Source organism: Candoia aspera, chromosome 4 (assembly GCF_035149785.1).
Source record: "Candoia aspera isolate rCanAsp1 chromosome 4, rCanAsp1.hap2, whole genome shotgun sequence".
In the NCBI taxonomy this organism is placed as follows: domain Eukaryota; kingdom Metazoa; phylum Chordata; class Lepidosauria; order Squamata; family Boidae; genus Candoia; species Candoia aspera.
This window is the reverse complement of record NC_086156.1, coordinates 89,772,918-89,785,896: the sequence shown is the minus strand read 5'-3', so window position 1 is coordinate 89,785,896 and position 12,979 is coordinate 89,772,918. Positions and strand designations below refer to the sequence as shown.

General features: G+C 42.1%; 2 protein-coding genes across 2 annotated transcripts; both read left to right on the top strand.

Moving 5' to 3' along the window:
• On the top strand, positions 1–1,099 carry LOC134496468 (olfactory receptor 12D1-like). The gene has a single exon (XM_063302196.1). The coding sequence runs from the start codon at positions 158–160 to the stop codon at positions 1,097–1,099; it is 942 nt and encodes a 313-aa protein (XP_063158266.1). The 5' UTR covers positions 1–157.
• A 5,115-nt stretch (positions 1,100–6,214) lies between these two features.
• LOC134496467 (olfactory receptor 5V1-like) lies at positions 6,215–7,162 on the top strand. Its single transcript, XM_063302195.1, has one exon. It carries the CDS (start codon positions 6,215–6,217, stop codon positions 7,160–7,162), a length of 948 nt encoding a protein of 315 aa, XP_063158265.1.
• The last annotated feature ends 5,817 nt before the right edge of the window (positions 7,163–12,979 follow it).

Genomic DNA, 12,979 nt, shown 5'->3' with positions numbered 1-12,979 from the left:
CATAACCATTTGATAATGATAATGAAAGCATTAAAGACAGGTTTAATGTAAATAATTGATTCATTTCTCTTTTCTGTTTTTATATCTATCACTGAAGCTTTCTCTTCCCTTACGGAGCACCTGACCAACTGCCCACATTTCTTTCTTACTTGCAGAGATGAAGAACAGGACAGAAGTGTCTGAATTCATTCTCCTGGGTCTAACATATGATCTCAGGTCGCAACGAGTTCTCTTCACACTTTTCCTGCTGCTCTATGTAGCCTGTTTATTAGGAAATGGGGCCATTCTGGCAGTCACCATGGCTGAGCCTCGGCTCCACACCCCCATGTATTTTTTTCTGGGAAACCTTTCTTGTTTGGATATATGCTACTCTACAGTGACTGTGCCAAAAATGCTAAGTGGCTTCCTTTTAAAGCAACACTCTATCTCCCTTATCAGCTGCCTCACTCAGCTGCACTTCTTCCACTTTCTGGGCTGTAGTGAGGGTGTTCTTCTGGGTGTCATGGCATGTGACCGCTATGTGGCTATCTGTAATCCACTGCGTTATACTATCATCATGAGTAAAAGGACTTGTGTTATGCTAGCTGGAGCCACTTGGGCCACTGGCTTTTTTTATGCATTGACGCACACAGTGGTGACCTCTCAGCTATGTTTCTGTGGCCCTAATCTTCTCCCTCATCTTTTTTGTGATATCAAACCGCTTCTCATGTTAGCATGCAGTAGTACAGCACTCAATTTTATCCTGCTGAAAGTTGTCACTGGTTCAATTTCTTTCTGTTTGCTTTTTTTCACTCTTCTATCTTATTTTTACATCATCTCCTTCCTCTTCCTTAAACTCCAGTCATGGCAGAACCGTTGGAAAGCCTTCTCCACCTGTGCATCTCACCTGACTGTTGTGGCAATCTTCTACATTCCAGTAGTGTCCAACTACATGCTTGCTTCTGCCAGTAGCTCTTCTGAGAAAGACCTAATCATCTCTTTGTTATACACTGTAGTTACACCAGTTTTTAATCCTCTGATTTACTGTTTGAGGAATCAAGAAGTCAAATCTGCTATAAGGAAGATTCTAACTCAAAATGCCCTATTTAAATGGGCCTGAATACTTCTTCTTTTGGAGAAGATGAAAAATGGTGATGAGTATCTTCAGAGCGCTTCAATAGCTTTGTATGTTTAAATACAGTTAAATACACTACACTTCTCCACAGTCCCCATTTTGCAGTGATTGCCATGGACCAGGGTATTTGGTGGATAAGACTCAAGGCAGATAATACAGTAGCTTTCATTGTGGAAGATTACTCTGGAATCTGATAGGCTTTGATTCTACTTGCTTATATGGGATGATTAGAGAGAAAGTCACATACACACAAAAATGTGCATGAGAAAGCAGAAAAAAATGTATCATCATCATCATCATCATCATCTGGACTCATAAGGATTCGATGGAAGTTAATAAAATAATGCACAGTTTAAAAATTAGCATCTTTGATACCACATACCAACAAAGAACCTCTTGTTGGTATTTGGTTGTTTTGCAAAGAACAACCACAATCTTAAATTTCATGGATCCAGTCACATCTTCACCTCTCAGAGCACCTCAGAGAATAAAAGCATCTAAGGGATCAGTGCAGGGAGAAGAGACACATAAGAACAATCCAGTCTAAGACTTCTGGAACCCCTCCATTCCAGCCTATGACCAAAGCCTCAAACAAGATGCCATCAAACTCTCTGAGAACACCCCATCCTTCCTCTGGAACCCAGTTTTATGGCACAGGTCAATGTAATCAGCCCCATGCTCCTATTAGGATTGTAGCACCTCACCGTTAATGGATGAGGATAGATTGCTGCATTCATCAGCAGCAATCAGACCCTGGAGCCACGGAGGATCCAGGAACCTGGCCTGGAGAGTAGGTCCTGTGGGCTGGATGGCAGAAGTTCTCTCCAACAGCAAGCCCACCATCGCTGAGAGTGGCCTGGCCCTGGGATCTTGCCATACAGTATCTCCCTTAGCCCAATGCAGTTCCAGACTGTTCCTTCATCTTCCCCATGATTCCCTCACCTCTTCCTTCCCATTCCTAGGCAAGGCATCAATTTGCCTCCTTCATTCAGTCACTCACCGGTCACACCAAATCCAACGTCAACCAAAAATATCACAAGACCAAAATCAAAATACCATAATTGCCCAAGCCCTCACAGCAGAACTTCAACCCCACCTCAGGGAGCCTGGTCCTTAGCGACCTGGGTGGTGGTGGTGGTGGTGGTGATGTCAGGCTGTGGTGGCAGCCCATTCGCACACCACACCAACCCCACCCTACCTCTCCAACAGGGGGACAACCATAACAGGCTAAAAGGCTAAAGTCACTCGAGAGAGGGAGTCAATGGGCCATATTCTGACATATTCTGTATATGAGCAAAGGAAACATTCTGATCCTGCTTAACTGAGGTCTGGGAAATGCTTTTTTAAGTACAGAACACCATAACCTATCCAGGTAGGAACTGAAGGGAAAACTGAATTCTTTTCAAAATTCTGCCTGTCCTTTCTGTGCATGGAATCATAGTTGCCATGAGCATGTCTCACTGGGTTTCTGGATTCGTTCATGCTTTGATGCACACAGTCCATCTCAGCTATGGTTCTGTGGCCCTAATCTCATTACATTGTGTGTGTGTGTGTGTGTGTGTGTGTGACATCAAGCCACACCTTAAATTAGCTTACAGTATTACAGCCCTCAACTTCATCCTGCTGAAACTTGTCACTGGTACTACTGCTCTAAGGCCATTCTTTTTCTCTCTTCTCTCCTATTTTTACATCATCTTCTTCTTCTTCCTTAAAGTCCAGTCATGGTGGAGCCATTGGAAAGCCTTCTCCACCTGTGCATCCCATCTGAGTATTGTGGCAATTCTCTATATTCCAGCACTTTTCAACTACATGTTTGTTTGTTTAATTTGTCCCCGCCCATCTCCTCCCATCAGGGGACTCTGGGTGGTTTACAATGAAATAGTCAATTAAGACAGCAAACTGCCAATATAAATAAAATATATAAATATATCATTACTCTTAATAAATAAATATAAAAATAAGAAAATAAATAAAAATCCCAGTGGCAAGAGAATACAGTCCATACATGTTTGCTTCTGCTAGTGATTCTTCTGAGAAAGATGTGGTCATTTTTGCGTTATACAGGGTCATCACACGAGTTTTAAATCCCCTGATCTACACACTGAGGAATCAAGAAGTCAAATCTGCTATAAGGAAGATTCTAAACAAAACTCTCCTTTTTGAAAGGGCCTAAACATCTCTATGGCTTAAAAAAAAAGAAAACAAATTATGATGAATATCTTGAATCCATGAATCTATGAAAACTCATTCTATGGTCTCCCTCCAGAGTTCTTTTGAATCACTATAAGAGCCTCAAATGTTTACTCAGATATCTTTTGACAAGCTTGCAATTCTGTTCATTTTTATTTTTATTCAGTTTTTAAAATATATATGGCAATTACCCTCATTTTAAACATAGATTTTTATAAATGTAGAAATCAAGAAATGAAAAAAAGCATTGCAAAAACCTTTGGACAGAAAGATATTCACTTTTTGGAGAAACAAAATGCTGAAAATATATTCCATTCCTGATCATTCATTTCCAAATGTGGAATTTATACTTATCTGTAAATTGGTATTTTTCAGTTCAGCTGACTATATTGATTAATTTCATTCAAACAGTAGATGCATTCCACCATTTTTCCATATGTTTGGATGCAGTATTATAAATTATAGCAGCAGCATAAACACACACACACACAATCTGTAGGAACTATTACTAAGCTTTATTGATAAGTTCATTTCACATGAAGAAGAAAAAATAAACAAGTGTCTCTTTTAGAAATATTTTACCTCCTTAGAAACTCCTGCTAAGGAATACTGAAGAGACATTTTCCATCTTGCTTGATGTAAAATTCCCTATCAATGCTGACTAACTGCATATTTCCCCTTTAGCAGAAAAAAATAGTAATGGAAGACATATCTGAGGTAGAGCGACATCTGGGGGAGTAATGGTGGACTAAAGACCATTTTGTGTTTTGCACAGCCAATGACTATAGCAGAATGAGGAGCCAGCAAATGGATTGGAGCCTCAAAATTCCTCCCTGGATAAAGGGCAGGACCTGCTTCCTACAGATGCTCCCAATGAGGAGAGTGTAAAACAGCAGTATCTGATGGGTTTTAGAGCTTTGGGAGCCAGGAGAAATGGCAAAAATCACTGCTCAGATAAACTATTCAAAGGATTTATGTTATCTAAAAAATAATTAAAGTCATACGTATATGTACTAGAATTCCCAAACTAAGCTGGCTTGACTCTGAAGTCTTCTGAGTCCAATCAAGAGATATCATAACTTGAGAGAAAAATAGAAAAAAACTGGATTGGGAATTGACTAAGATTAACACATTCCTCTGAGTGAAACAATCCCAAAGGCACTGGGTTAGCTTTATATTCTATCTCTCAAATTTAAAAATACTTGGTGGCATTGTAAAATAAGGACTGAACTATGCATGGATTTATTTGGTTTTACGGAAAACATCCAGAAGGGAGCTCACTATTACAAAAATGACTGGTAAATATAGTTTCATATCCTAGCCTGCTTCCCTTCCCCTTCTCCTTCCCCCTCCCTCCCTCCACCCCTTCCATTCTTCCTTCCTTCTCTTTCTCTTTTTCCCTGTCATGCACACACTTTCTTTGTCATGTGCAATGTTCATATTTTATTTTGTTGTTTATGCTTAGGATGTAGGATCATTACTCATGCTATTGCAAAGCAAAATTCAACACCAGACTAACATCAGTTGTGTTGATTCCCAGAATTGCCAGTCAGTCCAGCCACTGGGGGTTGCATTCCCAATAGCTCAGGATGGAACTATTAGTCTATATCACATTGCCAGTGCATGTGGAAGCAGAGATGCTTGAAGATAATAGTGTGTTTGATATAGAATTGCAAAGCTGATGAGGGTCCTTGGAGGTAATCCAGTTTACTATCCTGTTCAATATAGCAGGGGTCTCCAAACTCTCCAGATCATCGACCCCTTCATGAAGTTTCAGATTGTTCATTAACTGCATAAATACTACTTTAACTAATGTACTATTGATACTAATACTAACACTCAACCCCTTGGATAGTCCCATCCACCCTGGAGGGTGATATTGTCCACTTTAGGGAGCTCTGAAGTATAGGATCTGAAACTCTGGCATCCCTCTGACCTTCCAAACTTCCTGAAAAACAGAACCCACAAACACCAAGGTTGCCCATTCTACATTCAATATGTTTTTTTTTTTTCCCCCAATTATGTAGTTGAAACCTCTTCTCCAACCATTTCCACCCACTGGTTCTAGTTGGGTCCTGTAGAACAATTGAGAATAAGTCTGTTCCATCTTCCACATGATGCCCTTCAAATATCTGAAGACCTTTACATTCTTTTAATAATCATATCTCCAAGTTAGTGGCCCTTCACATACAGCATCTGCACAATTCCATCATCTGATTTCTCTTGACTTTTCTCACTCTTATAACCAGGACTCATGGGTCTATAAGAGAGGCCACACAGCTTCATGGCCTTTCTCCCTTCCAGTTAGCCACACCCTGGCAATGTCTTTTTCTACCCTGCTGCTATGACATTGCCATATGCCACTGTCCCACATGTGGCTCTTTGTAGCATCTTCTACCATCACTTGGCCATTGTATCGGTGTTATAAAGCCAGTCCTCATTACTGCTATATCAGTCTAAAAATATTTGATGATTGTAAAAGACTCTGTGAATTACCAGTGGGGATTCCACCTTCCAATCCTGCCCAGCCCATGAGTGAGACCAATTTAAGTTGTCCTCAGCTGTACTGGGGTCAATGTACTGTTTTTCTCTTTCAATCCAAATCTGTCCAAGGAAACATTCAAGGTGTTTCAAATCCATTAGGCTTTCTCACCCATTATTTTGGAGGCAAATCAAGGGCCTGCAGTGACCTGAAACAAAAGCAAGAATGGCAGACAATGAATTGGCAAAGGGGACAGCATTGTTTATGCAAGTGTAGTTTCCTGCAAGTGATGCCAAATAGATATCGCAGATGCCAAATAAGATAAATGCATGTGAATAGTGCTGGAAAAGATGTGTGTGCAGAAGTAAGCTATATGTTTTATTTCTTGGCTTTTCACCATGTCCTCTTCCGCATTTCAGATGTAAAACATGGAACAAATTGGAAATCAAACTACTATTAGAAGAGAATTTGCTTTCCTAGGCTATGCCAAGTTCCCTGAGCCCCAAGCTTTGTTCTTTATCCTGTTTCTCACTATGTACATCACTACCTTGTTTGGCAATGGACTTATCCTGACCACCACATGGATGGATGTTGGCCTTCAAACTCCCATGTACTTTTTCATCCGGCACCTGTCATTCCTTGATATTTGTTACACATCTGTTACGCTACCCCACTTGCTTAAGAATCTATTGGCAGAGACAAGGACTATTTCCATCCAGGGCTGCCTGGCCCAACTATACTTTCTTGTGGCTTTTATAGGGGTTGAATCTCTTCTCCTGGCCACAATGGCCTATGACCGATACATTGCCCTCTGTTATCCCCTCAACTATGGGGTCTTCATGAATAGTAAAGTGTGTAGTGGGATGGCAGTGGCCTCCTGGAGTTGTGGTTTTGTCAATTCAATCCTACACACTGTCATGACGGCCCAACTCCCCTTTTGTGCTTCTCATAACCTTGAACATATTTTCTGCGATGTCCCCCAGCTCCTCAAGCTCTCTTGTGTGGACACCTTCCCTAATCAAATGATACTGCTGGCAGTGACCATCATCCTTGGCATCATTCCTTTTCTTTGCATTATAGTTTCTTATGCCCACATTGTAATGGCAGTCTTGAAGATCCTTTCCACTCAAGGCCGCCACAAAGCCTTCTCCACCTGTACCTCACATCTCACTGTTGTTTCCTTGTTTTATGCCACCTGTATGTTCAATTACAACAGGCCCAGCAGCAGCCAGTCTCTCTTTATGGACACCTTGGCTTCAGTGCTCTGCAATGTGGTAACACCAATGCTGAACCCTATAATATACTGTCTGAGGAATGAAGAAATGAAGAAAGCTGTGAGGAGGGTATTCAGCCTCAAAAGAGCCTCTTCCATCTAGATCCAGTTATTTGCTGGAGCCCAAATTGTTTTTTTTTTTTCATTCTATTTATATCTTGCCTTTCATTCAGAAGTACAAAACAACCTAAATAGTGCTTCTTCCTCTTATTTTTCCCCACAGTATGAATCCTGTGAAATGTGTTGGGCTAGGAAAGAATTGCTGGTCCAAAGGTGCACAGTGACCTTCCATGGCTGACGGTGGACCAGAATCTGGATCCCCATACTCCTAGTTTAACACTTTAACTGCTAAAATCTATATATGCTTGTCACATTCACAATGTGGGGAACAGATTGAAACCTAATGCTTCAGAAATTAGCAGTAGGAGCTTGACAGCATATGCCAGAGGTAGCTGCTGTTCTCCAATACTTGCAAAAGCTGTATGAAGCTCCTACAGAGATGCTGCATGTGACCCAAAACCTTTTCTGACACTCTTAATCAGTTACTGGAAGCCTCTTTTAGCTTTTGTAACCACTGAAGAGGCTAAGAGACAGCTGAGAAGTGATGTGAAGTGGTGTACAAAGGCATGTTGTGTTGCCTCTTGCTTTGATGAGTTGAATCTCATCACCTTCATGGCATGAAGTCCCTCACTGAAGTGAATAAGCAGTGCCTTGAAAAGGAACAATGTCACAAGTTCTCTTCAAGAACGCATGTCTCTGTGTGTGTGTGTGTGTTTGTGTGTATGTACAAAATCAGCTCAATGAGAACAGGGCTTTTTGCATAAGATTACCATTCCAATGTTTGGCACATATGACATTAAATCAAATTTCCTCCAATCAAAAATCATCTAGCTATGTGCGCATATTAAGTTATTTATTTTTATAGCTAGGGTAGAGCTTTTCCACTGGAAAAGATTTTGCCCTTGAAAAGCAGTGATCTCAGAAATAATAAGCAAATGGTTTCTCAAAAGCTTTTTGTAGGAACCATACTTTCATCTCCTGAATGATATCAGCAAGCCTTTGAGATGATTTGCAATTTATGTATTTGTTTGATTTATATAGCTGCCCATCTCACATACATAACTCTGGATATCTTACAGAGTTAAACACACACACAAAATTAAAAATAACCAAAATCTTAACAACAAAAGATGCATTAAAACTATTTAAAAAAAAAAAAAAACTATCTTTGGAAAAGCGCAAATCTCACTAAAAGTACTACCATTTTGCAGGCTCCACACCACCAGTACCAAATCCACAGGTCAGGTGACAAAGCCAGGTCTTCAGACCCTTCTGACCTTGGGGGGATGGTGTTCCAGAGGGCAGGTGCCATGGTAGAAAAGGCTGACCTCCTGGGTCTTGTCAGATGACATTCCTTAGTGGATGGGACCTGCAACATGCCCTTTGTGCTGGATCTGATAGGACAGATAGATGTGATTGGGGAGAGTCGGTCCCTCAAATAATTATAAATTTCTTTTATAGCTTGATAAGGAGGAAGAGTTATAATGCTCTTTTTTTTTTTTTTTTTACCAAACAACAATTTCTCCTCCTCCTCCTTCTCACATGGTGACTATTTGGAGCTGTAAGCTTTGGGGGCTAAAATTTACCTGGTATTTCACTGGCAGTTAATATTTTTTTTACCTTGCTCTGCTGAGAACTAAGCTGGACAGCATCATACAATGTGTATCATTTGCATTATCCCCAACCTTATGCATCCACTGTTTTGAAATTATTGTCACAGGCAGAAGGCTGTGTTAAAACAGTGCTTGAGGTTTGGAAAATATTTTAATGATGCTTCCATCTATAGAAAGTGGAACTGTCATAAAAGTATGCCTGTCAGGCCTAGCCGAAGAACAACGTTGAGTCAGTCCATTCAATTTCCAGTTCTTTATTTGCTCACACTGTATAGACAGAATCTTGCCAGACTAGAGCTACTATACCTGACCTAAGGGGAAATAACCTGGAAGACTCTAGGGCAGGGCTATCCTGAACCTCTTCATTTTCCCACCATTGTCCCCTGGACTGTGGCTCTGCTTATTTCCTCTACCTCCTTGGAATGCACTCCCTCCTTCATGAGAACCAGCAGCACTGCTGAAATCCATCACATCATCCCCCACTTCAGAGACACATTCCATAACGTCATCCTGCCTCTTCAAAGTCTGTCTCTCCCTCCAAGTTCTCAGGGGAACTGGGCAGTGGAGGTAGAGATGAAAGCCAAGATGCAGTGTTCCTCTCCATTTCTGATAACTCCTCCATGGCAGGTGGCTCTTCCTGCAAAACGCCTACATAATTAGAACCATTCACCCCTCCCCCTTGGGACCTGGAGGCCTGAAGTCGATGGCTGAGCTTCCTTGGCCTCTGTGATTCCCTGCCCTTGGGCCCCTTCTGAGGAAATCTCCTGCACACTCACAAATGTCTCTGCTTGCTCGGATGATTGTGGAATTTTGTGGATCTTGTGAGGTTGTGGCTTGTCAGGGAAATGCTGGTGAAAGTGGTACACCAACCTGGGGCATGTACATCTCTTGCATTCTCCCATGAGCACTCTGCCTCTGAGTACCCTTTCCAAGGAATTAAATACTGAATCCCATTCCCTCTTCTCCTCGAGTCCAAAATTGTCTCTACCTCATATTCTTCTTCCCCATCCACTATCACTGGTGGGGGTGGTGGATCATGGGATCACAGAGCACTGGGAGGCACTTCTTTGACCAGTAAGGAGCAATCAAAGATGGGTTGTACCTTCATAGAAGCTGGCAGTTGCAAATGATAAGCTACTGGGTTTACCTGTCTCACAATGGTGTATGGGCCCACAAACTTAAGAGTCCAACTTTTTTGATGGTCTGTTCGAAGTTAAGAACTTAGTAGAGAGACATACTTTGTCCCCCTCTGAAATCACTGGCCTCTCCTGTCTGTGAGTGTCTGCAGCTCTTTTATATGCTGCTTTTTCCCTTAGCAATTGTTCCTTTAATAGCTCCTGAGCTGCTTGCTGTTCTTGGAGAAGGTCTGGAGTGCTAGGAACTGTTCCTTGTTGTGTGCTTCTAGGTAAAACTCATGGGTGGACCCCATACATTGCTTGAAATGGTGACATGCCAATGGTTGGGTGCACAGAATTGTTGTATGCAAACTCTGCTAATGGGAGTAGAGCTGGCCAGTTATCCTGGCTGTATGTGCTGTAGCATTTAAATACTGTTTCATAACCTGGTTAGTCTTTTCTGTCTCCCAATTTGTAGAAAGGTGGTGGGCAGAGGACAGGTGAATCTGTACATTTAGTAACTGGAAAAGTTCCTTCCAAAATCTGGAAGTAAATTGACTGTCACTGTCACTTATTATGTGATTAACCATCCCTATGTATCTAAAAACCTGGTCCAAAAAATGCTGTGCCATGGCTTGGTCTGTTGGAAGTCTCCTGCATGGTATAAAATGGGCCATTTTGGTGAAAAGATCCACTGCTACTAGTACTGAGGTATATCCTTGCACCGGTTATGAAGTCCATGGAGACTGTATCCCATGGCTCCAACAATCCTGCTGGCTTCCCCTGAAATGATTTAGCACTTCGGCAGATGTGGCATGAAATAACATAATCTCTTATGTCCTCAGCCATTTTTGGCGACCAGTAGTCCCCTAGAGCCTTGTGGACTCTTTTAAAACATTGTGGAATGTTTTAAAAATTACCCCATGCCCAGCCATCTCATTATCGTGGCAAAGTTGCAACACTTCCTCCCTTAATGGAAGGGGAACATACAGGTGACATTATGCCAGAGTTGTCCCTTCTCCAGTGAAAATGGGGAAACAGTACCTTATTGGTCATCCTGGAGGTAATTCATCCAGGTCCTCACATATGGGTCTTGCAGCTGCTTCACTTTGATTTGTGCAAAGGGATCCTCAGCTTGCTGTCCTGCTCCCAACCTCTCTGGCTTGCCATCCTTGCAGTGCTGCCTAAAGTTGAAAGGCTGCAATATTGTCTCATGAGGCCTTGGCTGTTGTACCAGGATGTATTCCAGTTTATGGGAGAGGGTGTCTGGTAGTTGGTTTTTGGACCCAGGGACATACATTATATAGAAATCAAAGTGGGAAAATAACTAACTCCATCTGATCAGCTGAGGGGTGAGTGACTGAGTACTTTGCATTAGTTCCAAATTTTTATGGTCTGTGCACACCTGTATAGGAAATGCTGTTCCTTCACTCCTGGAATGTTGTCTTGATTGCTAGCAACTCTTTATTGAATATGTATATCATAGTTTCTTTCTGTGGGTGACAGCATGCAAGAGAAAAAGATGCATGGGAGTAATTCCCCCTCCCCCTTTCCCAGCCTGCAGCAGCCCCACTCCTATGGCCACATCAGAAGCATCAGCCTGGAGCACAAACTGCCAGGAGGGATCAGGGTGATGGAGGAGGGACTAAGAGGCAAAGAGCTGTTTTAACTCTTGGAAAGCTGACTGCTCATGTGCTGTCCAAGCAAATCTTCTTCCCTTATTTAAAAGTTGTGAGAGAGGTTTTACCTTGTCAGTGAAATTAGAAATGAACTTTATGTAAAAGCTCGCAAATCCCAGAAAGCACTGTACATCTTTCACATTAGGGGGAAGGTGCCATGACAACACTGCTTGCACTTTAGATGGGTTCATCTGCAGCCCTTCTGTGGAGATCCTGTACCCCAGATAGTCTAACTGATGCAGATCAAATGTGCACTTTTCCAACTTGGCAAAAAGCTTATTCTCTCACAATCTTTGCAACACATTTGTGACATCTGTAACATGAGATGTTGTATCATCAGAATAGATTAAGTTATCATCCAAATAAATTACCATGTAGGCATCAATTATGTCAGAAAAAAAACATATGATTCATGAACCTGGAAAATACTGCCCCACAATTAGCCAGTCCAAACAGCATTATCATATACTCAAACTTTCTATACTGTACCTGGTATTGAAGGCAGTCAGGTATTTGTAACCCTATTTTACCCGAATGAGGTTGTATGAGTTCCTGAGGTCTAGCTTTGTAAAGATGCACACCCTCTGCAACCAGTCTAACTGGTCTGATATCAGAGAAAGTGGGTAATGGTCCCGGATTGTTACCTTATTGAGGTCCTTGTAATCATGCACTGTGTGCATGGGAGTTCCCTTGCTCAATCTCTGTGAGGAAGAGGCTTGTGGGTTTGGCTTCTTTGGAACAAAGAAAGTTGGGGCAGAGGCCAGGGACTTGATGGCCCTATAAATCCCTTCTTGAGATTTACATCCAAGTATTCCTTCAGAATAGCTAGCTCCTTGGTAGACATAGGATAGTGTTGCTTGGCTGGGATCTTTGTCCTCAGTTTCAGATCAATCATGCAATCACACTCTCAATGAGGTGGAAGGGCAGCCATGTCCCCAAAGACATCTGCAAAACCAGCATACTTGGCAGGCAGTTCTACCCCCCTGCCTTGATGAGTGCTATAGGAGCTGAGGAGAGTGCAGTTGTTTGCAACTTATGATGCTGGCAATATGGGGAAGGGAAAGAGAGTGCCCCTGTTGCCCAATCTACTGAAGGGTTATGGGGTTGCAGCCATGCAGTGCCTAGTACTATGGGTACCTGTAAAGAGGCTGTTACATAAAGGGGTAGTAACTCTGTGTGTCCTCCAGTCATTACATGTAATGGAGCCATGCACCTCACAATGGGGACTGCCTTCAAAGGTTGGCCATCTATAGTTTTCACTTCTCTGGGTCTTGGTAGCTTTATGGTAGGTAGCTGCAACTTATCCACCATCTCTACATCTATGAAGTTTGTGGTAGCCCCAGAATCACATAACAATCAGTGTTATGGGGATAAAGCAAAAAAGCACATGCTCTGGCACAGGACATGTTTCTGCTGCAGTTAGGTAAAGGGTGGGGGGAACAGCAGGGAAGCA